We start from the raw sequence: 27,047 nt of genomic DNA, 5'->3' as shown, positions 1-27,047 counted from the left end.
CGAATTGATCCTCTTATGCGGGTGATCGATGTCAGTTTGCGTCACCAGAGGGATGCTTGGAGCGGTGTCCGCCAATAGTAGCAGCAGGGGATTGAAAGGAGAGAGGAGGCTTCCGCACACTCTAAGCCAAACGCTGACTCAGGTGAACCATGGAGTGCTGGGAACACCTGGAAGACCAGAAAAGTCTTTCCATATCAAATGGATCCACAAACAGTCCACAGGCAAATTGGTGGGGCTGGAAAACAGGCACCTAACGCGTTTCGCTGCGACCTGCAGCTTTTTCAAAGGTGTTTGTACTGTGTACCTGGGTCAGGTATATATACCCTATCTAATGAGGGAATTGTTAACACATGAATGATCCAATCACTGGTATAATGTTGAGTAATAAGCATAAAATGCATTCTAATAAGGAGGCAGACATAAACAACAATAAAAACAATGCATGCAGTTCATAAAAGAAACACATTTTAATAAAACTAAGAGGAATTAAATGTAGGGGCGTTTACATATGTGTATTGAGTCCGATCACATGATCGCAACTGATCTCTAGTCTTTAGATGTGAGTGCATTAATAATATCAGTCATGAATGGCACCCCTGGTAACATAACAATATAACGTACAGGAATGTTACCACAAAAGCTATGTGACCAGTACAGTAGCCCTATGCAGTCCTCCAGCAATTATTCTACAGAACTGTATTTGCCTGCCCAGTAGGACCTCTAGCATCTATCCATCTGTCCAGTAGGACCCTTTAGCAGATGTTTCCTGCAAGGCAGAGGCCATTTTTGGAGGGACATTTTCAACAGATTCCATGCGTCTCAAAAGTGCCGGCTCCCCCAAGCCACCACTTGGGCTGCAGTGCCATTGTTACGCCAATGGGCACAAGGATGTCTAATATAAGGGAGACAAATACATGTCATCATGGGTGAAACAGGGATACAGACAATGACCAGATGAGAGTACAACAGTGACAGGAGGGGACATACAGTAGGGGTAGCAGAGATAAAGTCTAATAATGTACACAGCGTGACTGGAGAGGTTTGAAGTAATGGAGGAGTACTCTGTATTGTGACTCATTTGTACTGCATACCTCATGAGACTCATCCAGGTGCATTTGGCCTCGTTTACCTACCTTATTGCTATGCCATGTATATAATTTGACACACTGGTGACCTATGTAAATTCCAAAATGTTGTTTTAGGTGTATTTGTATCTTTAGGGCAATGTTACCCCTTCTGAGATTTGTAAGAACAAAACTTGTTATCAAAACCCTTCTCCAGTTAGATAATATGGTTATAGCTGTGGTTCAATGCAGGCCCAGAGGCGTAGAAATGTGCTTGTAACTGTTTGCAGGCGGATAAACATCAGCATGAAAAATATTAATCATTGCATGATGTATCTCTAAACCCTGTTTGCTGATAATTTCACTCTGATTTCAAGAGCCAAAATTAGTAAAATGTATATTGCGAATGGCTGAAATTGGGTTCTTTGTGAATCAGAGTTCTGTATCCAAACAGCAAATTCTATCTATCTAGGATCTTATTTGTTTGCAGCAAATACATTAAAGTGCAGAACTTTTTTTGTTATCATTGTCCTTAACACTGTTCTACTGAATAGAGGTTTGCAACCACAAAGACTATGTAATCTAATTATAATTGTGTCAATATACAACAATGCAGAAAATAAGTCTGCATGCATACGAGCTGAATTATCACCATCTTCATCTTCAGATGCGCATGTGCCACCACCAGCGATGCACCACTTACACTGGCAGTACCCTCTCCTTCGTGACGACCCCCCGCCCCACAAACACACACACACGAACTGCTGATTATATTTATCTACCCACGGCATTGCTGATTGGAGCTCCTGCAGGGCTGCTGTTCATTGGAGCTTTTTACTACTGTGACCTCCGGCACTGTAAATTGGGTGTGGTATATGGTCCCGACAGTCACTAGCCCTACTTAGGGATCCCGACTGGCCGGACTCAGACAGCGGGGCAAGTGCATCAATGCCCCTTACGGGCTCGCTGCGCTCGCGACGCTGGTACACTACGCTTGCCACCTATTCTATTCTCCCTATATGGGGGGTCGTGGACCCCCGCAAGGGAGAATAGCCAGTGGCCATCGGGACCCCGAGTGTCTGGGTTTTGACTGTCGGGAAACTGTACGGCACCCTTGTAAATTGAGGTGCTACTTTGCAGCATCACTTTACTGCACCGGGGTTCACTGGAGCAGCGCAGAACTCCTATGACCAGCAGCTGTCATCTTAACAAGGATCAGCAGACCCTGACCATAACTGATCACACTGCCCAGTTACTGCACTGCTTTCTCTGCCTATTGGCAGGGAAAGCTGTGGTTAGGTAGAGAATTTGCAGTGAGCCCTGTGAAGTTGCCAGCTGAAGCTGACATAATTATCACAGGGCTCACTGCAGGTTTTTTTACATTTTTATTTTAGAATATTTGGCCAGATAGCATTTCCCATAAATATGTATAAATATAAATTGCGACAATTTCTCCAAAAGCCATTTAATGCATTCAGGTGATACTAAAATAATAGGGAAAACTGGGTGAAAACACCCCTTTTCACAATACTGAACAAACTGATGGTGCTTACACACGTATAGATTTTCTGTCTGATCTATCTGGTGGGAACATAAACCTGGAAATGTAAGGGAGCAAATGACAATCAAAAACTTCCAACCAAATGCAGGAAAACAGAAAAATATATATATATATACTTTGATAAATTTGTTATACAGGTTGAGTATCCCGTATCCGTGCATCCCTTATCCGAATTATTCCAAAAACCGTGTTTTTTTTTTAACCCCCCTAACCCTCTTTTCATACTTACCAAGTCCCAGGGTGTCCACAGCAGGCCTCCGGCATCTTCTCCAGGGTCTCCAGCGGTCCCAGGAATGCATTGCGCGAGTGTGCGTGCGCCGGTGACGTCACCGGTGCGCGCACACACCCGCGCAATGCATTCCTGGGACCGCTGGAGACCCAGAGAAGATGCCGGAGGCCTGCTGTGGACGCCCGGGGACTGCGTGGACGCCGAGGGACCACCGGACACCATCAGGGGACAGGTAAGTATGGCTAAAATAAATTATTCCAAAAACCGATACTCAACCTGTATCAGAATGATTAAACAATTTGTCTGACTGATCACTGTCTGTTTTCAAGTGTTTGGGAACAATTTTTTGATTTGTCATTTGCTCACATACATTTCCAGGTTTTTGTTCCCACCAGATAGATCAGACAAAAAATCTGTAAGTGTGTACGCACCTTGAGATTGATCTGCAGCGTATAAGTGTTAAATTGTTGATAACCAACAATCCGTTATATGTGGGACCTTCTATTGTCATTTTTGGTACTTGTGTATTTTGGCAGCGCCCATCGCATTACATACCATAAGGCATACGATGGTATGTGATGCAACGCGATATCGCGCAATGCTGTACAATGTCATACAATTATAAAATTGTATGACATTGTACATGGCATACAATGCCATACAATGCGATGCGACACGATTAAACATTGTATAAGCATCCCTAATGGGTGCTTACAATGTGAAATGCACCCCCACGCCACCCCCCCACTATAAACGTGAACCCGAAGCGTGGCGAGCGCAGCGAGCCTGCGAGGGGCGGCGGTACGTGTCCTCCGACCTTTTCATACCCCCACTATCCACGTCGGCGTGGAGTTGAGAATAGAAAGTGTGGCGAGCACAGCAAGCCACAACCCAAAGCGTGGCGAGCACAGCGAGCCCCGCGAGGGGACGCGGATACCTGTGAAGCCCGCGAGGGGACTCCGATACCTGTGAAGGTATCCGCGTCCGCTCACCACGCTTCGGGCTCGGTGGCTCGCTGCACTCGCCACACTTTCTATTCTCAACTCCACGCCGACGTGGATAGTGGGGGTATGAAAAGGTCGGAGGACGCGTACCGCTGTGCTCGCCACGCTTCGGGTTCACGTTTATAGTGGGGGGGGGTGGCGAGGGGGTGCATTTCACATTGTAAGCACCCATTAGGGTGCTTAAAAGCACCCTTTATGGTGCTTATACGATCTTTCATCGCATAGGGGGCAAAAATCGCGTCGCATCGCATGCGATGCATTGCATGCCATGCGATGCGACGCTATATAAACATCGCGCGATGCACATCGGGGGCGCCGCTTTAATACACAAGTACCTCATTTTTAGATTTAAAACCAGTTCCATAAGTTTATGATGTGGTGCAATGTGGCCCTATTGTATGCTAATGCCTTTATGTGTATGATTGAAACTGGATTACTTAACATAGAAACAAAGAATTTGACGGCAGATAAGAACCACTTGGCCCATCTAGTCTGCCCCTTTTTTAAACATGTTACCACAAACCATATTTGATCCTTATTTTTTTGTAAGGATATCAGGATACTTCCTCAGAGTCCAGGCCCATTGCTTACCAGGGATTTAAGGCTATATTGTAGATATATTGATAGCCTCCTGATTATCTGGACAGGTCCACAGAGTTCATTTAAAGAAATCCTTGAGCAGCACAATAATTCAGTACAATTAACATATGAGATCAATACTTACCATATACATTTGTTGGATGTTAACATCACTTTAGCCTTCACTTCTTGAAGCGTTGTGTTGATGTTAATAAAGCCACTTTTTTAAAAACGTTAATAACGACTTGGAGCGTTGCCATCTATTGGACATATATTGGATCTCTACCACGCCCCTTATTATGGCTTGCTGCGCTCGCCAAGCTTTGGGCACGGTGCCTCTCTGCCCTCTGCACACTATTCTGTTCTCCCACCATGCCTTAGTGGATGGTAAAGCATGAAATACCACCTGTCGGCAAATGTCAGCTCAAAACCCTGTAATGAAATGCATGTTGACCTTTCCATTGTCGACCAATGTTTGTGTCAACCTTCCAACCACCTTAGCCATGTCGATCTAAGCCATGTTGACCTACCTTCAGTGGTCGACCCAATGCATGTCAACCTAATATGGCCGTATACCAACCTAACGACCGTATACCCTTTTTCAAGGCTTACAGTGTGCTTCAAGTATACCAGTGGCGGAACTACCGTGGGTGCAGGGGGTGCAGCTGCTAACGGGCTCGGTGGCCAGGGGGGCCCCATGGTCAGCATGCAATCCCCTGCACCCTCAGTAGTTTAATCACTTTATTGGAGAGCCGCCACGGCCACCTGCTTCATCATTCACCGCAGGGCAGGTGGGGTGGCACTGACCATGTAGAAGGATCCTGGCGGGGGGGTGGCAGTGCACCATGTAGAAGGAGCCGGGCGTGGGGTGGCGCGATACAGAAGGGGCGGCACCATGTGGAAGGAGTCGGGTAAGGGGTGGGAGGTGGCGCCGTGTGGGAGAAGCTGAGCAGGGGATGGTAGTGCCGTAAAGAAGTAGCCGGGTGGGTGATGGGAGGTGGCGCCATGCAGCAGCAAAGTAGTGGGATGGGGGGTGGGTTGTGGTGTCGGCGGCAGGAGCTAATGGAGGGGCGGCGCTATGCTGAAGGGGCGGCGCCGTGCATAAGGAGTCAGACGTGGGGTGGGAGGTGGTGCCATGCAGAAGTAGCCGGCCAGTCCATCCGTGCTGCCAGCCAAGCCAGAAAGCAAGGGAGAAGATGGTCCTGCTGGCTGCTGCTGGTGAGATGGGCTACTTTATTTATTTATTTACAGTTTCTTATATAGTGCAGCAGATTCCGTTGCGCTTTACAATAGTAGACAGTGATAAGACAAACTGGGCAACAACAGACAGACTTGGAGGTAGGAGGGCCCTGCTGCAAGCTTACAATCTTTACATAATAATGTTTGTATAACAAATGTAACGTTTGCTGCAAAGCAGAATGCTGCGCAGGGCTGTGACTATTCACAGGCGGTGATGGGTGATCGTTGCTTTAGAAATGAATGGAGTAATCACTAGTTACAAATAGTCACAGGCCAGCGCAGTATGCCGCATCGCAGTAAACATTCACATGGCTACGTGTTGCATATTGTAAGGGACATTGCGGTGTGTCGCATATTGTGTAAGGGTCATTGCGATGTGTCGCATATTGTGTAAGGGGCATTGCGTCCCATATTGTGTAAGGGGCATTGCAGTGTGTCGCATAATGTGTAATGGGCATTGCCGGGGGGCCCCATTATAAATTTTGCTATGGGGCCCACAAAGTTCTAGTTATGCCCCTGAAGTTAACTATCACCTTTTTTGGAGTGACTGCCGGGTTTACTGGAGATATATATATAAAATATACATATATAAAATATACATATATACATATATACTTGTTTCTTGAGCAGTAACTATCCGATGTTTACTTGGCTATTTAGCCTTTTTCATTTGAGGTGGTATGTTTTACTTAGCAAATAGCAAAGCAAATAATAAGTAGTATATCGGCCTGGGCTTAATTTCAGAGAGGTACCACAGGAAGTATCCTTATATATCCTATTACAGTGCATTTAATTTGTAATGGTAAACTGCTTGATGTCAGGGCCAAAAGCTAATAGGAATTTTTCCTCTCCGGCACTGCACACAAAATTACACTTGATAGGAATTCAAGATTTCTACAAACTCTTTTCAAACTTGCAGCCACGTGGATCCCAGCATGTCTGGTTTACTAAAGATATTTAATATATGTCTGGCCAAGGAGAACATTTGGTGTAAAAGGATACAAAGCCCAAACCTTAAATTGTTTCATATTGTCATAACAAAAAGGATATGCCAGTACATACAAACACACACGCAAAGTTTGGTTTAAGTTTGTTTTAGCCCCCAATGGGAGGTTAGCAATTCTAAATTGTGCGGTAGGCAACAACTTTGGAAGGAAAAGGAAATATAAGGTATAAATATAATAGTTCATTAGTTCTTGGGGGGGAAATTTACTAAAGAAAATTTGTAAAAAAATAGGTGTATTTGTAACCAGAAATACACTTATTTTTGACATTTACTATCCCGAAAATACGGCAATTCGTATTCGTATTGATGTGCTATCAATACGAATACGAATTGCCGTATTTTCGGGATAGTAAATGTAAAAAATAAGTGTATTTCTGGATACAAATACACCTATTTTTGTACAAATTTCCTTTAGTAAATTTCCCCCTATATTTCTTCTATAGAGTATCCTAGAAAATATGTAAAAAAATATTACTAAGAAGGACACATTGTTTGCTAATGACTGTAGGAATCTTACTAGAATAGAATAGAAAAGAATCAACTTTATTGGCCATGTATGCTTGCGCACACTAGCAATTTTGTGTGGATTACAGAGTAGCATCAAGCAGGGATGAAATGGGGTGGGGGGGGGGAAGACAGTACATACATTCCATTGAGACATTATACACATTACATTGAGAGCATTAAGACATTACTTGCGGGGACCACATGCCCGCCGAGCTGCACAGCGCCTAGGCAGCCATTAGCAACCTCACTGGTCGTTGCAGCAGCCAGGTAGGTAGCAATATAAGCAGAGAGAGAGAGAGAGTCAATGAGGCTGAGGGGGGGGGGGGGGGGGAGTCGCTGAAGCCAGGGGCCTGGGAGAGTCAGTGAGGCCTGTGGCCGAAGTTAGGCCCTCTCTGGCCCAATTTCTGGAGCCATACCTTCTCCCGGGCAGCTGAGTTCACCCAGAGTTCTGTGGGGCCAGACGGGCTTGCCAGTCCATCTTAGGGCTTTTAGCCAGGGCCTACTTGACTGGAGTCTCCGCTGCAGTGCTGGGCTGGGATCATCCACTGTAGGCCAGGATCCTCAGCTGAGACCGGGATTCCCTTTCTGCTTCGCCAGTGTGGCGGCAGCGGGTCCTCATGCCGGTGATATCGTAGCACCGGTCGTCATCCTGGGTGCTGTGGCTGTGGGCGCTGTCCGTCTCCCCCTCCATACTCTCCAGCCGGGGAATGCCATGACCAGCGCTGGGGGAACACAGCGCTCCTCCACGCTTTCCATCTCCCCGTCCCCTCGCCGCTCCCCCTGCCACCCACGCCACCCGCGCCTTTTCCATGGGTCGGGGATGGGAGCTCCGTGGATGGAACACCGGAGCTCTCCTGTATGTGACCATCCCCCAGCCCCACAGGACGTACTATGTGCTTAGTCATAGAAAAGTTACATTTGACAGCAGATAAGAGCCACTTGGCCCATCTAGTCTGCCCTAAACACATGGGACCTTATTCTGGTTGACACACAGCGCTGCAAAGTTCGCAGCACTGCATGTTTTTTTAATCCAGCCCGCTGCTCACATTGCCGCTGCCCCCCTTCGCACGGCGAATTCGCCCGCATGGTTGTGAATAGATGTTTTACATAAACATCCATTCATAGCCTAGGGGGTGAGGACCACATCATTCAATGGTCGCAGTCCATCGAATGATATGGAGCGTACACGCAAAACTAAGACAAAAAAATCTCATGTGTCTTAGCTTTGTGTGTTTCCTATACTAAGACATCCGTTGATGCTGCCCAACCCCGGCACCCGCGTCATCGGCCATTACCATGTGAACGCCCAGTGTTTTCATCACCCATGAAATGCTGGGTGTTCCCATAGGTGCATCCCACGGACCACCGCCCCACGCCCCCACCTGAACTGTTGTGTGCGAGTGCCCGGTGAACACTTTATGGCCGCTCACACACAGCGCATGCACATGCATAGAAATCTGCTTTTAAAACTTAATTGTACGTGAGCCTGTTTATATCAGTAAAGTACAGTATTGTTGATTTTACGCTTACATATTGCGCCTCCTCCATTTTTTTCTATGTGATCCTGTACGGAGGCTGGAGAGAGCCTTTCCATCGGAGAAGAGCCTGCATTACATTTGAAGGCTGACACACAGACTGAGACCATTAATACAAGGCAAATTTGTGCATTGGGGCAGTGTATGTATGTATGTATGTATGTATATATATCTATATAAATGGAAGAAGTGGCATTCGGAGACTTAGGAGATGGTGAACCAGGTGGATATTTTTAATCGAGTGAGATCAACGTTTCGGGGTTCGGCGACCTGTATCCTGTAGAAGGAGTCGCCGAACCCCGAAACGCTGATATCACTGGATTAAAAATATCCACCTGGTTCACCATCTCCTAAGTCTCCGAGTGCCACTTCTTCCATTTAGCTATATTTGGGGAGTTGCCAGCCCTCACAAGGAGGCACCGGAGCAGATTCCAACAGACAGCATAAGTCCTGAGTGACAGCTCCTCCCTAATATATATATATATATATATATATATATATATATACACACACACACACACATATATACACACGGAATGGGATCATACGGTCGACGCGAATAACATCGACGGTATTTAGGTCGAAACCGTGAGTCCGACAGTACGGTGTTATCGAAAATTTATGGACAGACAGTAGCAGTAGGTCGAACATAGTTAGGTCGAAATATGCAAGGTCGAAATGAATAAAGGTAGACCGCTATTAGGTCTGCCAGTATATAGGTCGAACTGTTTGAGGGCGAACTAACCATAGGTCGAACTCTATTAGTTCGACCAGTACTATGTCGATATTAATTAGGTCGACCGTTGTTAGGTCGAACTAAAAATAGGACGACCAGTTCAAGGTCGAAAAATACAAGATCGAACCTTTAATGGTCGTCCGCTTTTACATCTACAAGTACAAGGTCGAAACTTAATTGGACGACAGCTATTAGGTCGAACTGTATATAGGTCGACCGTGACAAGGTCGATAAGTAAAAGATCGAACCTAATTTGGTCGACCGCTTTTACATCGACAAGTACTAGGTCGAAAATTAATTGGTCGACTGCTATTTGGTCGGCAAACGCAAGGTCGACTGTTTATAATCAGAGCGCATTTCGCTTGCCTTACTCAAGGTCCACCGTTAATAGTTTGATATCTTTCTACGCTGCACCACCCCTAAGTCCCCCTATATTTGTCAAAATCTAAACGCCGCAATATCCCCCTAGTCACCCATCAGTCAGTCAACATGTACACCACGTTGAGCAGCAGTATTCTGACCGTGGCACCAGAAGTGCCAGAATGACTTGCCACTGTTCAGCGCCCAACACCCCCAATAAACCATCACCCATGAAGGTCTCCACCCCCGGGATCCCTCCTTCTCCCTTGCTGCACCCATAAAATACGGCAACCCCCGTTCCCGGCTAAATGCAGACTCCCCAAGCCTCCCCATACAGTCACGCAGCCTCCCGCCTACATTCAGTCGCCTAGCTCCACTCTAGCGTATTGCCGGGGCATATCATCACTGTGGCACCACAAGTGCCAGAATGACCTGCCACTCTTCTGCGCCGCACACGCCCATTAAACCCTCACCCAGTAAGGGCTCCACCCCTGGGATCCCTCCATCTCCCTAGCTGCACCCCTAAAATACGGCACCCCCATTGCCGGCTAAATGCAGACTTCCCAAGCCTCCCCATTCAGTCACACTGCCTCCCGCCTACAATCAGTCGCCTACCTCCACTCTAGCCCATTGCCGGCGCCTATCATGACTGCCGCGCCCAGTAGGCAGCTGCCTAGGGTGCCGCGATCTCGTGGGGCGCTAAAGTCGGACTTTCCAAAATACTAGCATGTCCGTGAGCATCCCTCTTGTACTTAATGCAGATGGCTGCTGTGCAACATGTGAGACCTCCCCCACACTTTCCCTAGAGGCATACTTCCCTACTTTGGTGCCTAACATGACTCACACCGGCCCTGCTGGCACCACAAGTGCCACAACGACCTGGCACTGCTCAGCGCCGCACACCCCCATCCATGAAGGGCTCCACCCCCGGGATCCCTCCATCTCCCTCGCTGCACCCATAAAATACGGCACCCCCATTGCCGCCTAAATGCAGACTTTCCAAGCCTCCCCATACAGTCACACAGCCTCCCGCCTACATTCAGTCGCCTACCTCCACTCTAGCGCATTGCCGGCGCCTATCATCACTGTGGCACCACAAGTGTCAGAATGACCTGCCACTCTTCAGCGCCGCACACGCCCATTAAACCCTCACCCAGTAAGGGCTCCACCCCTGTTATCCCTCCATCTCCCTCGTTGCACCCCTAAAATACGGCACCCCCATTGCCGGCTAAATGCAGACTTCCCAAGCCTCCCCATTCAGTCACACTGCCTCCCGCCTACAATCAGTCGCCTACCTCCACTCTAGCCCATTGCCGGCGCCTATCATGACTGCCGCGCCCAGTAGGCAGCTGCCTAGGGTGCCGCGATCTCGTGGGGCGCTAAAGTCGGACTTTCCAAAATACTAGCATGTCCGTGAGCATCCCTCTTGTACTTAATGCAGATGGCTGCTGTGCAACATGTGAGACCTCCCCCACACTTTCCCTAGAGGCATACTTCCCTACTTTGGTGCCTAACATGACTCACACCGGCCCTGCTGGCACCACAAGTGCCACAACGACCTGGCACTGCTCAGCGCCGCACACCCCCATCCATGAAGGGCTCCACCCCCGGGATCCCTCCATCTCCCTCGCTGCACCCATAAAATACGGCACCCCCATTGCCGCCTAAATGCAGACTTTCCAAGCCTCCCCATACAGTCACACAGCCTCCCGCCTACATTCAGTCGCCTACCTCCACTCTAGCGCATTGCCGGCGCCTATCATCACTGTGGCACCACAAGTGTCAGAATGACCTGCCACTCTTCAGCGCCGCACACGCCCATTAAACCCTCACCCAGTAAGGGCTCCACCCCTGTTATCCCTCCATCTCCCTCGTTGCACCCCTAAAATACGGCACCCCCATTGCCGGCTAAATGCAGACTTCCCAAGCCTCCCCATTCAGTCACACTGCCTCCCGCCTACAATCAGTCGCCTACCTCCACTCTAGCCCATTGCCGGCGCCTATCATGACTGCCGCGCCCAGTAGGCAGCTGCCTAGGGTGCCGCGATCTCGTGGGGCGCTAAAGTCGGACTTTCCAAAATACTAGCATGTCCGTGAGCATCCCTCTTGTACTTAATGCAGATGGCTGCTGTGCAACATGTGAGACCTCCCCCACACTTTCCCTAGAGGCATACTTCCCTACTTTGGTGCCTAACATGACTCACACCGGCCCTGCTGGCACCACAAGTGCCACAACGACCTGGCACTGCTCAGCGCCGCACACCCCCATCCATGAAGGGCTCCACCCCCGGGATCCCTCCATCTCCCTCGCTGCACCCATAAAATACGGCACCCCCATTGCCGCCTAAATGCAGACTTTCCAAGCCTCCCCATACAGTCACACAGCCTCCCGCCTACATTCAGTCGCCTACCTCCACTCTAGCGCATTGCCGGCGCCTATCATCACTGTGGCACCACAAGTGTCAGAATGACCTGCCACTCTTCAGCGCCGCACACGCCCATTAAACCCTCACCCAGTAAGGGCTCCACCCCTGTTATCCCTCCATCTCCCTCGTTGCACCCCTAAAATACGGCACCCCCATTGCCGGCTAAATGCAGACTTCCCAAGCCTCCCCATTCAGTCACACTGCCTCCCGCCTACAATCAGTCGCCTACCTCCACTCTAGCCCATTGCCGGCGCCTATCATGACTGCCGCGCCCAGTAGGCAGCTGCCTAGGGTGCCGCGATCTCGTGGGGCGCTAAAGTCGGACTTTCCAAAATACTAGCATGTCCGTGAGCATCCCTCTTGTACTTAATGCAGATGGCTGCTGTGCAACATGTGAGACCTCCCCCACACTTTCCCTAGAGGCATACTTCCCTACTTTGGTGCCTAACATGACTCACACCGGCCCTGCTGGCACCACAAGTGCCACAACGACCTGGCACTGCTCAGCGCCGCACACCCCCATCCATGAAGGGCTCCACCCCCGGGATCCCTCCATCTCCCTCGCTGCACCCATAAAATACGGCACCCCCATTGCCGCCTAAATGCAGACTTTCCAAGCCTCCCCATACAGTCACACAGCCTCCCGCCTACATTCAGTCGCCTACCTCCACTCTAGCGCATTGCCGGCGCCTATCATCACTGTGGCACCACAAGTGTCAGAATGACCTGCCACTCTTCAGCGCCGCACACGCCCATTAAACCCTCACCCAGGAAGGCCTCCACCCCTGTTATCCCTCCATCTCCCTCGTTGCACCCCTAAAATACGGCACCCCCATTGCCGGCTAAATGCAGACTCCCCAAACCTCCCCATTCAGTCACACTGCCTCCCGCCTACAATCAGTCGCCTACCTCCACTCTAGCGCATTGCCGGCGCCTAACAGGACTGTGGCACTACAAGTGCCAGAATGACCTGTCACTGTGCAGCGCTGCAAACACACCCGCTACACACTCACCCATCACAGTCTGCACCCCTGGGATCCCTCCATCTCACTAGCTGTACCCCTAAAATACGGCACCCCAAAGCACCCCTATACCCGACTTAATCCACACTCCCCAAAGTCACACTGCATCTCTTGTACATGTAGACGCCCAGCTCTACGCTAGCGCATTGCCGGGGCCTATCATGACTGTGGCACTACAAGTGCCAGAATGACCTGTCACTGTGCAGCGCTGCAAACACACCCGCTACACACTCACCCATCACAGTCTGCACCCCTGGGATCCCTCCATCTCACTAGCTGTACCCCTAAAATACGGCACCCCAAAGCACCCCTATACCCGACTTAATCCACACTCCCCAAAGTCACACTGCATCTCTTGTACATGTAGACGCCCAGCTCTACGCTAGCGCATTGCCGGGGCCTATCATGACTGTGGCACTACAAGTGCCAGAATGACCTGTCACTGTGCAGCGCTGCAAACACACCCGCTACACACTCACCCATCACAGTCTGCACCCCTGGGATCCCTCCATCTCACTAGCTGTACCCCTAAAATACGGCACCCCAAAGCACCCCTATACCCGACTTAATCCACACTCCCCAAAGTCACACTGCATCTCTTGTACATGTAGACGCCCAGCTCTACGCTAGCGCATTGCCGGGGCCTATCATGACTGTGGCACTACAAGTGCCAGAATGACCTGTCACTGTGCAGCGCTGCAAACACACCCGCTACACACTCACCCATCACAGTCTGCACCCCTGGGATCCCTCCATCTCACTAGCTGTACCCCTAAAATACGGCACCCCAAAGCACCCCTATACCCGACTAAATCCACACTCCCCTAAACCTCCAACTAGTCAACCCGCAGTTAATGTTTATAACCCCAACAAAACACTGTTAGAGGTTTTATGGACACTGTTTTTAATTGTGGTACTACAGGTCCCATAATGGCCTGGCAGTGTGCTGCGCTATGCTAGCGCTGACGCTCCGCCTCCCATCATGTACTGTGTCATATGTGATTTATTTGGCAGTTGGCAGGTGTGTGTAACCTTTTTAACTTTAAAACGTAATGGTTCTGGCAGCACTTCATAAACAAACTAACAAACATCACAGTTTCTTCGCGCCAATATTCCACCATTCAGATATGCGCTCCAAAGGCATCATTTAAATGAACAAATCAGGATGCCCTCTATGTATTGTGTTGCCACTAAGCTGTCCAATGAAACCATAGCAATGTTATTTTGAAGGAGGAGCTATGTTTTGCCGCTCTTTTACACAATAAAAACTGTCCCCTCCCTTGCTTAGGCGCCATTTGCTAGAGATTGCTGCCTTGCTGCGTAAGTTTGGCTGGCTTCTCGTTATTGGCTTTTGGATTACAATCACCGGCAGGAGAGCTTTGCTGAGCCGAGTAGTGTTCTGACGACGCCTGGAAGGAGTGACCGTAAGGCGCAGAGGAGGAGACCCACCGGCAGAGCAGGAGACCCATTGGACCGGAACCTGTGGAATTTCTCTTCTTCACTGTAAGCGCAGAACTCCCTCCTCCTCTCCACCCATAGACACTGTGCTGTATCTAGTCCCCCCCCCCCCACTCCGCTTCACCTTTTACAATTATCTCCATTACACCAACCTCTGTTCCCCCTGCCCCCCACACCACCAGAGGGTATTCTCCCGGTCCCACCTCCCTACCACCGGCCCCCCTCATAACACCACAGGGTATTCTCCCGGACCCGCCTTACACCCGCACCCCCCATACTTAATCAAACTGCTCCCCTACACCACAGGCTTAATCTCCGGGTCTGCCCTCATTACACTCTCACACACTAACCCCAGCATCCTCTACACACTTAGTATGAATTTTTATATACAGACTATATAGTACCGTTAGGTAAATGTCTTGCTTTATGTCTTTCAATTTAGTCCTAACTTTTTATATGTACTGTTTAATGTGTCCTGCTTTAAAACAGGTGTTGTCAGTGAGCATGACTGGAAAATAATGCAGGTGTCACTATGGCTGACTTTGCATACATGGCGACGCCTGTCTTATTCCTCAGTCATCCCCACTCACCAGTCGCTCATGCTGATTGGTCTGGATTAGGCCTTGCTTTTGATTGATGGATTTTTTTTACACAGGTGTTGTCAGTGAGCATGACTGGAAAATAATGCAGGTGTCACTATGGCTGACTTTGCATCCATGGCGACGCCTGTCTTATTCCTCAGTCATCCCCACTCACCAGTCGCTCATGCTGATTGGTCTGGATTAGGCCTTGCTTTTGATTGATGGATTTTTTTTACACAGGTGTTGTCAGTGAGCATGACTGGAAAATAATGCAGGTGTCACTATGGCTGACTTTGCATCCATGGCGACGCCTGTCTTATTCCTCAGTCATCCCCACTCACCAGTCGCTCATGCTGATTGGTGTGGATTAGGCCTTGCTTTTGATTGATGGATTTTTTTTACACAGGTGTTGTCAGTGAGCATGACTGGAAAATAATGCAGGTGTCACTATGGCTGACTTTGCATCCATGGCGACGCCTGTCTTATTCCTCAGTCATCCCCACTCACCAGTCGCTCATGCTGATTGGTGTGGATTAGGCCTTGCTTTTGATTGATGGATTTTTTTTACACAGGTGTTGTCAGTGAGCATGACTGGAAAATAATGCAGGTGTCACTATGGCTGACTTTGCATCCATGGCGACGCCTGTCTTATTCCTCAGTCATCCCCACTCACCAGTCGCTCATGCTGATTGGTCTGGATTAGGCCTTGCTTTTGATTGATGGATTTTTTTGGACACAGGTGTTGTCAGTGAGCATGACTGGAAAATAATGCAGGTGTCACTATGGCTGACTTTGCATCCATGGCGACGCCGGTCTTATTCCTCAGTCATCCCCACTCACCAGTCGCTCATGCTGATTGGTGTGGATTAGGCCTTGCTTTTGATTGATGGATTTTTTTTACACAGGTGTTGTCAGTGAGCATGACTGGAAAATAATGCAGGTGTCACTATGGCTGACTTTGCATCCATGGCGACGCCTGTCTTATTCCTCAGTCATCCCCACTCACCAGTCGCTCATGCTGATTGGTGTGGATTAGGCCTTGCTTTTGATTGATGGATTTTTTTTACACAGGTGTTGTCAGTGAGCATGACTGGAAAATAATGCAGGTGTCACTATGGCTGACTTTGCATCCATGGCGACGCCTGTCTTATTCCTCAGTCATCCCCACTCACCAGTCGCTCATGCTGATTGGTCTGGATTAGGCCTTGCTTTTGATTGATGGATTTTTTTGGACACAGGTGTTGTCAGTGAGCATGACTGGAAAATAATGCAGGTGTCACTATGGCTGACTTTGCATCCATGGCGACGCCTGTCTTATTCCTCAGTCATCCCCACTCACCAGTCGCTCATGCTGATTGGTGTGGATTAGGCCTTGCTTTTGATTGATGGATTTTTTTTACACAGGTGTTGTCAGTGAGCATGACTGGAAAATAATGCAGGTGTCACTATGGCTGACTTTGCATCCATGGCGACGCCTGTCTTATTCCTCAGTCATCCCCACTCACCAGTCGCTCATGCTGATTGGTCTGGATTAGGCCTTGCTTTTGATTGATGGATTTTTTTTACACAGGTGTTGTCAGTGAGCATGACTGGAAAATAATGCAGGTGTCACTATGGCTGACTTTGCATCCATGGCGACGCCTGTCTTATTCCTCAGTCATCCCCACTCACCAGTCGCTCATGCTGATTGGTGTGGATTAGGCCTTGCTTTTGATTGATGGATTTTTTTTACACAGGTGTTGTCAGTGAGCATGACTGGAAAATAATGCAGGTGTCACTATGGCTGACTTTGCATCCATGGCGACGCCTGTCTTATTCCTCAGTCATCCCCACTCACCAGTCGCTCATGCTGATTGGTCTGGATTAGGCCTTGCTTTTGATTGATGGATTTTTTTTACACAGGTGTTGTCAGTGAGCATGACTGGAAAATAATGCAGGTGTCACTATGGCTGACTTTGCATCCATGGCGACGCCTGTCTTATTCCTCAGTCATCCCCACTCACCAGTCGCTCATGCTGATTGGTGTGGATTAGGCCTTGCTTTTGATTGATGGATTTTTTTTACACAGGTGTTGTCAGTGAGCATGACTGGAAAATAATGCAGGTGTCACTATGGCTGACTTTGCATCCATGGCGACGCCTGTCTTATTCCTCAGTCATCCCCACTCACCAGTCGCTCATGCTGATTGGTGTGGATTAGGCCTTGCTTTTGATTGATGGATTTTTTTTACACAGGTGTTGTCAGTGAGCATGACTGGAAAATAATGCAGGTGTCACTATGGCTGACTTTGCATCCATGGCGACGCCTGTCTTATTCCTCAGTCATCCCCACTCACCAGTCGCTCATGCTGATTGGTGTGGATTAGGCCTTGCTTTTGATTGATGGATTTTTTGGACACAGGTGTTGTCAGTGAGCATGACTGGAAAATAATGCAGGTGTCACTATGGCTGACTTTGCATCCATGGCGACGCCTGTCTTATTCCTCAGTCATCCCCACTCACCAGTCGCTCATGCTGATTGGTCTGGATTAGGCCTTGCTTTTGATTGATGGATTTTTTGGACACAGGTGTTGTCAGTGAGCATGACTGGAAAATAATGCAGGTGTCACTATGGCTGACTTTGCATCCATGGCGACGCCTGTCTTATTCCTCAGTCATCCCCACTCACCAGTCGCTCATGCTGATTGGTCTGGATTAGGCCTTGCTTTTGATTGATGGATTTTTTGGACACAGGTGTTGTCAGTGAGCATGACTGGAAAATCCATTCAGATGGGTGACATGGCAAAGACCAGTTATGTTAATTCTATAATAGAGAATTGATTTATTTTTCCGGTACTTGTGTAATAGCACGGCGCCCTGATAATGGGTCTCACGATGTCTTTATCGCATCGCATGCCATACACGCAACGCGATATCGGGCGTTATTTGCCATGAAATGGGATGGCATGTGATTATACATTGTATAAGCACCCTAATGGGTGCTTAAATGCACCTCCATGCCAACCCTCCCCCCCCCCCCCCCCCCCCACACCCAGTATAAACGTGAACCCGAAGGGTTACGAGCGCAGCGACCCCGCGAGGGGACACACGGATATCTGTAAAGGTATCCGCGTTCCCTTGCGGGTGTCGCTGTGCTCGCCACACTTTCTATTCTCAACTCCACGTGGATAGTGGGGGTATGAAAAGGTCGTAGGACGTGTACCGCCGTTTATACTGGGGTGGTGGCATGGGGGTGCATTTAAGCATTTTAAGCACCCGTGAGGGTGCTTATATAATTTATAATCGCATGGCATTGTATGCCATATACAATGGCATACAATTTTAAAATTGTATGCCATCGTATACTATAGCACGAAATAGCGTCGCATCGCATACCATCGCATGTGAAATGGTATGCAATGCTATGGGCGCCGTGTTAGTACACAAGTACCATTTTTCCTAAACAATATGTATGTGTGTGTATAAATATATACATGGATGTTTATCTATACATAAAATATCTATATATAATCTAAAACATTGCTTTTGTCCCTTAAGTTTATTTTTTTAGAAATGTCCCAGGAAGAAAGAAGCAGGCTTTCTCTCTCCTCAGAGGAAGAGCAGGCATCGCAACAGAGAGAAGAATTGGATTTACCAATGGCTCAACAAGAAAGAGGTAGACTTTCTCTCTCTTCACAGGAAGAATCAGAGCAGAGACAACCATCACAGAGTGCCAAAGAAGATGACGCTGGAGAAGCAATCGGCAGAGGACCCAATTTCACAGATGAAGAAACTGAGACCCTCATCACTCAGGTAATACATCACTTTGTTAAGCTGTTTGATCCACAGGAAAGGACTTCACAAGCCAGGTTGCCAAGCACGGCATGGGATGAAGTTTCACGTGCAGTCAGCGGAGAGGGGATTTTCCACCGAACACAGGAAAGCTGCAAGAAGAGGTGGCGTGACTGCAGAAGAGCAACCAGTCTGAAGATGCAGAGTGGCCACAAGCTGAAGAAGGATTGGGAGAAGAAGCTAGAAGAGTTCTTGAAGGTTGTCCCAGAAGAAAGGCCTGGAACCAGTGCACAAGGTATAATTTCTTTGGGTGTTTGTTTTTATGCATATGTAAGGGTGTCTATATGTTTGACTCTTAAAGCTTGCAGCTTAAGGAGTCAGAGGGCCTGCAACATAAATTATATAGACATGCACTTGCATTTTGCTGTTAAAAATCATTCAATATGCTTTACATGATTTCTCAAGGGCATGAAAGTAAAACTTAATCTTTATACAGACTTATTTAATTAAATTTAGTGTAGACTACCTTGTAATGCAATTACAAATATATTAACTCTAACATAATTTTTTTAAGGTGCTACAAAGGATGCAGCAAAAAAGAAGACGGCAAAGGAAACCACGCCACACAAGCAGGCAAAAAAATCACAAACAGGTGAGGAATGCCATTGCTAATTTAGGATGTACCATTTGAAAGAGCTGAAATATTATCTCTTATATATTTGGCTACATGTGTCAATCATCCTTTAGAGTGTCTATAACGCTGGGCGGGTCACACATGAAACGCCGCCACCCCCCACCTAGCCTTATACACACATAAACATACACAAGTAGCCAAAGATATAATACACACATTGGCCTCTGCCTGCACCACTCCCCCCGCCCCCCCCCCCTCCCTGCAGCTGTAAACCTGAGGAACCACAAGTCAGGTCAGTAAAAAAAGCAGCGCATACCCCCTAAGTGGTGCGTCCCCAGTTGCCCCCCAACCCTGCGCATCTCCCGCAGGTGGCACCAGACTGAACACCACACAACAATCTCTCACCCGTGTACATCCGCAGCAATGCCACCAGCACAGCAAACCACCTCATCTATGGACAGTGTCCCCGCACCACACAATCTTCCAACAGTGCCCACAGCCCTCAGTCTCCCAGCACCATCGCCAGCCGCACCGCCCCCAATATGCCCCCCCCCTCACATCTCAAGCACAGTGTCCCCACCCATCAGACACCTGCATTCCCCCCCAAGTACAATCTCCCACCAGTGTCCACACACCTTGTCCCACTCTAGAATCACCAGCCCACCATGCTCTCCAGACAGCGTCCCCAGCTATCAGTCTCACACCAGCCTCACCCCACCACCCCCAGACAGTCTCACCATCCGTCAGTCTCCAATCAGCATCACCAGCTGCCCTCCCTAAAATGTTTCCACAGCCTATCGCCCAACCACAAGACCCGGTGCACCGCACTCCCTAGTTATCCTGCCACTGTCCCCAGTCATCAGTCCCCCGGCAGCATAACCAACCAAAACAAACAGCCCTCCTCATCCCCCCCCCATCACAGCCAATCTCTGGACAGTGCCCTCAGTCCCTCTACACCTGCACCCTCTCCCACTAATCTCCTGCCACTGTCCCCACAGCTTAATCCCCCAGCAAGCATCAACAGCCCCTACACCACCCACATGCGGCCATGGACCTAACCAAACCACAAAACCGTCAAGGCTCAACCCACAGCCTGCAACTACACAACCCACATTATCCACAAACCTGCCACTTCCATTCCCACACCAACCCCAAAGCAGCTACACCCACCCATAGAACCCCTGCAATAAATAACTACACAGGTTAAGGGGGCGCAGCCCCTTACGACGGTGTGAAGGGCGCGATGAATCACCTAATAAGCAATAATAACAATTGTATAATGGTTATCTTTTTTTTACATAATGATCACCAACAGATTCCACATTTGAGGATCCAAAGGCGGAAAAGATGACGCCGCTGAAGAAGACTAAAACTTCGCACACAAGTGAGGAATGCAATTGTTCATTTATGTAGTACTAACATTTTCATTTAGGAAGTAATATTTGAAAGACCTGAAATATTAGTGCTTATTATAGAATAGTTGTTTAAGTATTGGTTACCTTTTTTTCCAAAAAAGGATCACCAGCTGATTCAACACCTGAAGATCGCCAGACGGAAAAGGAGATGACGCCGCGGAAGAAGTCGAAAACTTCACACACAAGTGAGGAATGCAATTGTTCATTTATGTAGTACTAACATTTTCATTTAGGAAGTAATATTTGAAAGACCTGAAATATTAGTGCTTATTATAGAATAGTTGTTTAAGTATTGGTTACCTTTTTTTCCAAAAAAGGATCACCAGCTGATTCAACACCTGAAGATCGCCAGACGGAAAAAGGGATGACGCCGCTGAAGAAGACTAAAACTTCGCACACAAGTGAGGAATGCAATTGTTCATTTATGTAGTACTAACATTTTCATTTAGGAAGTAATATTTGAAAGAACTGAAATGTTAGTGCTTATTATAGAATAGTTGTTTAAGTAATGACCTTTTTTTATAAAAAGGATCACCAGCTGATTCAACACCTGAAGATCGCCAGACGGAAAAGGAGATGACGCCGCGGAAGAAGTCGAAAACTTCACACACAAGTGAGGAATGCAATTGTTCATTTATGTAGTACTAACATTTTCATTTAGGAAGTAATATTTGAAAGACCTGAAATATTAGTGCTTATTATAGATGAAATGTTAGTGCTTATTATAGAATAGTTGTTTAAGTAATGTTTACCTTTTTTCCAAAAAAGGATCACCAGCTGATTCAACACCTGAAGATCGCCAGACGGAAAAGGAGATCACGCCGCTGAAGAAGACAAAAACTTCGCACACAAGTGAGGAATGCAATTGTTCATTTATGTAGTTCTAACATTTAGGAAGTACCATTTGAAAGCCAAAATATTTGTGGTTATTACTTAAATATTAACAAAGTCTGAAATGATTTTTTTTTTATTTTTATAAGAATCACCAATGCATTCAAAGACAGCAAAGGAAATAACATCGCAGAATACGTCAAAAACAGAACAAACAGGTGAGGAATGTGATTTTTAATAAATGTTTTACTTTAAAAATGACAAACGTACCATTAGTTTATGTTTGAATATTACAGCTGCTGTTGAAAAGGTCAAGAGAAGGGTTTCTTTTGGAGCATTTCAGAAAGAAACCACAGCACCAACCGGTGAGCTGCCTGGTAAGCCATGGTCAAAAATAAATTAACCTTTTCATTACAAATATTACAAACATTATCAAATTATTTTGGTATTTTTCAATTATAGCAACACTAATGGAGGAAATGGAAAGTGTCCCTCTGCTTCAAACATCGTTGCAAGACGTTACAATGCAACAGGAAGCTGAAACACAGAGCCAAACTCTTGAGGAACAGCATGTTTCACATAAAATACCGGAATCTGCACAACAAGGTTAGAATTCAAATTTGTGAATATGTTTGATGGAAAAATGAATATTACATAAAAAACTAAACTGATTTTTGTATTATAGATTCACATCAAACTGCCATTCTGGAGGCTTTGAGGCAATTGGAGGAAAGAAGAGCTGAAGATGCTGAAAGGAATGCAAGTCGTTTTGACAAGATGGAACAGAGCATCAATCAGATGAATGCAACCATCAGTCAACAAACAGAGGCAATGATATCGATTGGTCGATACTTTGATGAACTTGTGGCATCAAATGTATCTCTGGCTGGACATGTACAGACAATGCAGCAGAAGATTGATAACATGACCACAACACAGAACCAAGAGAGGGAAGGACAGGTGACTCTGCAACAAATGAGTACACAACTGACTGACTTCCAGGCCAACCATTCAGTGCAATGTCAACACATGGAACAGATTCTACAGTGCATGCTTATGTGGCAGCAGCAGTGCAATGCCAATAGCAGCATGATCTGTACAAGCCTTCAGCTGATGACAGAAGAAAGATCTTCAGCCGCACAAGTTCGTGGACTCCGACAAACTTCACCATCAACATCATTGATTGATCCTGGTTGGTATGCTCGACAAGAGGAAGCTGAAAGGGCATACCAAAGCCATCAAAGACGGGATCAAATGGAGCAGGCTAGACCACAAGGACAGTTGATGCAGTCCCTAACACATGACCGCCGTGTTTGGGATAGAGCACTTGATCTGGTACGGGAAGATGTAGCGGCGGAGGAGCGGCTCAAAAGAGAACAACAGGAGGCTGAGCGTGCCAGAGCCGAAGAGGCTGAGCGTGCCAGAGCCAAGGAGGCGGAGCGGGTCAGAGCCGAGGAGACTGAGCGTACCAGAGCAGAGAAGGAGAACTTTGATCGATTAACACAAGAAATGTGGAACAGAGCAGCGAAGGAAAATGAGGAGAGAGTACAAAGCGAGAGAGAGGCAGACATAACCCAGCAGAAGAAGCAGGCGGACATGGGCCAACAGGAAACGCAGGCGAGCTTGTGCCTGATGGAGATGCTGATTACAGCACGGCAAAAAGAACAGCAGCAGCATGTTGCCACAGGAAGTGAGGAGCAGCAGGTGTTCAAAGGACCAAAGGACAAGGTTCTCAGATCCACAAAGGAGGTCATTGCTGCAAGAATGGCAAATGAGAAGGCTGACGGAGCCAAGGAGGAGCATTCTTGGGGAGTGGTTAAAGGAAACCAGAACAAAGGCCAGCAGAAGGAGCAGAAAGACACGGCACAACAGGAGACACCGGCAAGCATGCGCCTGACAGACATGTTGACGACAGAACAACAAAACCGGGCAAGTTTAAAGAAGCAGCATATGGCCACAGGAAGTAAGGAGCACAAGGTTGTCAGAGGAACAAAGGAAAAGGTGGTTAGAGCCATAAAGGAGGGCAAGGCAGGAAGACAAAAAAGGACAAAGGCTGGCACAGCACAGGAGGAGCTTCATTGGAGAGTGGTGTATGACAAGAAAGAGACAGAACAGCTGAAGGAGCAGGCGCTCAAAGCTCCAAAGGTCAAGGTGGTCAGAGAACCAAAGGAGGTGAAGCAGGCCAGAGAACCAAAGGAGGTGAAGCAGGCCAGAGAACCAAAGGAGGTGAAGCAGGCCAGAGAACCAAAGGAGGTGAAGCAGGCCAGAGAACCAAAGGAGGTGAAGCAGGCCAGAGAACCAAAGGAGGTGAAGCAGGCCAAAGAACCAAAGGTGGTGAAGCAGGCCAGAGAACCAAAGGTGGTGAAGCAGGCCAGAGAACCAAAGGTGGACCAGGAGGGCAGAGCCCCAAAGGTGGACCAGGAGGGCAGAGCCCCAAAGGTGGACCAGGAGGGCAGAGCCCCAAAGGTGGACCAGGAGGGCAGAGCCCCAAAGGTGGACCAGGAGGGCAGAGCCCCAAAGGTGGACCAGGAGGGCAGAGCCCCAAAGGTGGACCAGGAGGGCAGAGCCCCAAAGGTGGACCAGGAGGGCAGAGCCCCAAAGGTGGACCCTGAAAAAGAAAAAGATGACCAAGCCTAACCTAAAGGTAACTTTAATTATATTTTATTTACTTTTGTATGTTAAATAAATCTGTTGAATAATGCTTATGCATGATGATTTTATTTCCATTTGAAAATAACTTTGTTTTCCATCAAGGCACTACAACAGAAGGCTGCCACACTATCAAGCATCAAGGGGTCCAGTCTGCAAAGAGACGACGGGCTGTCATAAGGCTTTCCAGTGCTGCGGCAGAGGGTAAGTTGCCTCATGCTTTCTTCGCAGGGTTAGAGTGATGTAGGGTAAGGGACAGATAGCAGAGGGTTGAAAACTTTAGTCAATAACTCACACTTTCTTTCAGATATAACGTCCAAGAAGGCTCTGCACCTCTGCCACACTGAAGATTCGTCAAGCACCAAGGGGTCCAGTCTGCAAAGAGACGACGGGCTGTCATAAGGCTTTCCAGTGCTGCGGCAGAGGGTAAGTTGCCTCATGCTTTCTTCGCAGGGTTAGAGTGATGTAGGGTAAGGGACAGATAGCAGAGGGTTGAAAACTTTAGTCAATAACTCACACTTTCTTTCAGATATAACGTCCAAGAAGGCTCTGCACCTCTGCCACACTGAAGATTCGTCAAGCACCAAGGGGTCCAGTCTGCAAAGAGACGACGGGCTGTCATAAGGCTTTCCAGTGCTGCGGCAGAGGGTAAGTTGCCTCATGCTTTCTTCGCAGGGTTAGAGTGATGTAGGGTAAGGGACAGATAGCAGAGGGTTGAAAACTTTAGTCAATAACTCACACTTTCTTTCAGAAATAACGTCCAAGAAGGCTCTGCACCTCTGCCACACTGAAGATTCGTCAAGCACCAAGGGGTCCAGTCTGCAAAGAGACGACGGGCTGTCATAAGGCTTTCCAGTGCTGCGGCAGAGGGTAAGTTGCCTCATGCTTTCTTCGCAGGGTTAGAGTGATGTAGGGTAAGGGACAGATAGCAGAGGGTTGAAAACTTTAGTCAATAACTCACACTTTCTTTCAGAAATAACGTCCAAGAAGGCTCTGCACCTCTGCCACACTGAAGATTCGTCAAGCACCAAGGGGTCCAGTCTGCAAAGAGACGACGGGCTGTCATAAGGCTTTCCAGTGCTGCGGCAGAGGGTAAGTTGCCTCATGCTTTCTTCGCAGGGTTAGAGTGATGTAGGGTAAGGGACAGATAGCAGAGGGTTGAAAACTTTAGTCAATAACTCACACTTTCTTTCAGAAATAACGTCCAAGAAGGCTCTGCACCTCTGCCACACTGAAGATTCGTCAAGCACCAAGGGGTCCAGTCTGCAAAGAGACGACGGGCTGTCATAAGGCTTTCCAGTGCTGCGGCAGAGGGTAAGTTGCCTCATGCTTTCTTCGCAGGGTTAGAGTGATGTAGGGTAAGGGACAGATAGCAGAGGGTTGAAAACTTTAGTCAATAACTCACACTTTCTTTCAGAAATAACGTCCAAGAAGGCTCTGCACCTCTGCCACACTGAAGATTCGTCAAGCACCAAGGGGTCCAGTCTGCAAAGAGACGACGGGCTGTCATAAGGCTTTCCAGTGCTGCGGCAGAGGGTAAGTTGCCTCATGCTTTCTTCGCAGGGTTAGAGTGATGTAGGGTAAGGGACAGATAGCAGAGGGTTGAAAACTTTAGTCAATAACTCACACTTTCTTTCAGAAATAACGTCCAAGAAGGCTCTGCACCTCTGCCACACTGAAGATTCGTCAAGCACCAAGGGGTCCAGTCTGCAAAGAGACGACGGGCTGTCATAAGGCTTTCCAGTGCTGCGGCAGAGGGTAAGTTGCCTCATGCTTTCTTCGCAGGGTTAGAGTGATGTAGGGTAAGGGACAGATAGCAGAGGGTTGAAAACTTTAGTCAATAACTCACACTTTCTTTCAGATATAACGTCCAAGAAGGCTCTGCACCTCTGCCACACTGAAGATTCGTCAAGCACCAAGGGGTCCAGTCTGCAAAGAGACGACGGGCTGTCATAAGGCTTTCCAGTGCTGCGGCAGAGGGTAAGTTGCCTCATGCTTTCTTCGCAGGGTTAGAGTGATGTAGGGTAAGGGACAGATAGCAGAGGGTTGAAAACTTTAGTCAATAACTCACACTTTCTTTCAGATATAACGTCCAAGAAGGCTCTGCACCTCTGCCACACTGAAGATTCGTCAAGCACCAAGGGGTCCAGTCTGCAAAGAGACGACGGGCTGTCATAAGGCTTTCCAGTGCTGCGGCAGAGGGTAAGTTGCCTCATGCTTTCTTCGCAGGGTTAGAGTGATGTAGGGTAAGGGACAGATAGCAGAGGGTTGAAAACTTTAGTCAATAACTCACACTTTCTTTCAGATATAACGTCCAAGAAGGCTCTGCACCTCTGCCACACTGAAGATTCGTCAAGCACCAAGGGGTCCAGTCTGCAAAGAGACGACGGGCTGTCATAAGGCTTTCCAGTGCTGCGGCAGAGGGTAAGTTGCCTCATGCT

The 27,047-nt window shown here is 48.0% G+C and overlaps 3 protein-coding genes across 3 annotated transcripts in view; 2 read left to right on the top strand and 1 right to left on the bottom strand.

Moving 5' to 3' along the window:
• The window catches only part of FGF1 (fibroblast growth factor 1), a 283,447-nt gene that overhangs the window by 40,582 nt on the left and 215,818 nt on the right, over positions 1-27,047 (bottom strand). The window lies entirely within an intron of this gene.
• Positions 12,409-21,355, top strand: LOC146074135 (uncharacterized). The gene is made up of 5 exons (XM_083181922.1): positions 12,409-14,771; positions 18,844-19,372; positions 19,652-19,729; positions 21,027-21,095; positions 21,228-21,355. Exons 2-5 carry the CDS (start codon positions 18,859-18,861, stop codon positions 21,338-21,340), a joined length of 774 nt encoding a protein of 257 aa, XP_083038048.1. The 5' UTR covers positions 12,409-14,771; positions 18,844-18,858; the 3' UTR covers positions 21,341-21,355.
• On the top strand, positions 21,491-24,810 carry LOC146072952 (uncharacterized). Its single transcript, XM_083180122.1, has 8 exons — positions 21,491-21,527; positions 21,656-21,739; positions 21,895-21,978; positions 22,107-22,175; positions 22,254-22,334; positions 22,420-22,563; positions 22,643-24,601; positions 24,712-24,810. Exons 1-7 carry the CDS (start codon positions 21,491-21,493, stop codon positions 24,592-24,594), a joined length of 2,451 nt encoding a protein of 816 aa, XP_083036248.1. The 3' UTR covers positions 24,595-24,601; positions 24,712-24,810.

Source organism: Crinia signifera, chromosome 4 (assembly GCF_055691185.1).
Source record: "Crinia signifera chromosome 4, ASM5569118v1, whole genome shotgun sequence".
Taxonomy (NCBI): Eukaryota; Metazoa; Chordata; class Amphibia; order Anura; family Myobatrachidae; genus Crinia; species Crinia signifera.
The sequence above is the reverse complement of the archived record's forward strand: the minus strand, read 5'-3'. Positions and strand labels throughout refer to the sequence as shown.

What these genes read in the sequence shown, in the direction of transcription:
- LOC146074135 (XM_083181922.1), top strand. Translation starts at nt 18,859, where the DNA reads ATGTCCCAGGAAGAAAGAAGCAGGCTTTCTCTCTCCTCAGAGGAAGAG. An exon ending in GGCAAAAAAATCACAAACAG is followed by an intron (nt 19,730 to 21,026) that starts GTGAGGAATGCC and finishes GATCACCAACAG; the next exon opens with ATTCCACATTTGAGGATCCA. An exon ending in GACTAAAACTTCGCACACAA is followed by an intron (nt 21,096 to 21,227) that starts GTGAGGAATGCA and finishes TTTCCAAAAAAG; the next exon opens with GATCACCAGCTGATTCAACA.
- LOC146072952 (XM_083180122.1), top strand. Translation starts at nt 21,491, where the DNA reads ATGACGCCGCTGAAGAAGACTAAAACTTCGCACACAA. An exon ending in GTCGAAAACTTCACACACAA is followed by an intron (nt 21,740 to 21,894) that starts GTGAGGAATGCA and finishes TTTCCAAAAAAG; the next exon opens with GATCACCAGCTGATTCAACA. An exon ending in ACCGGAATCTGCACAACAAG is followed by an intron (nt 22,564 to 22,642) that starts GTTAGAATTCAA and finishes TTTGTATTATAG; the next exon opens with ATTCACATCAAACTGCCATT.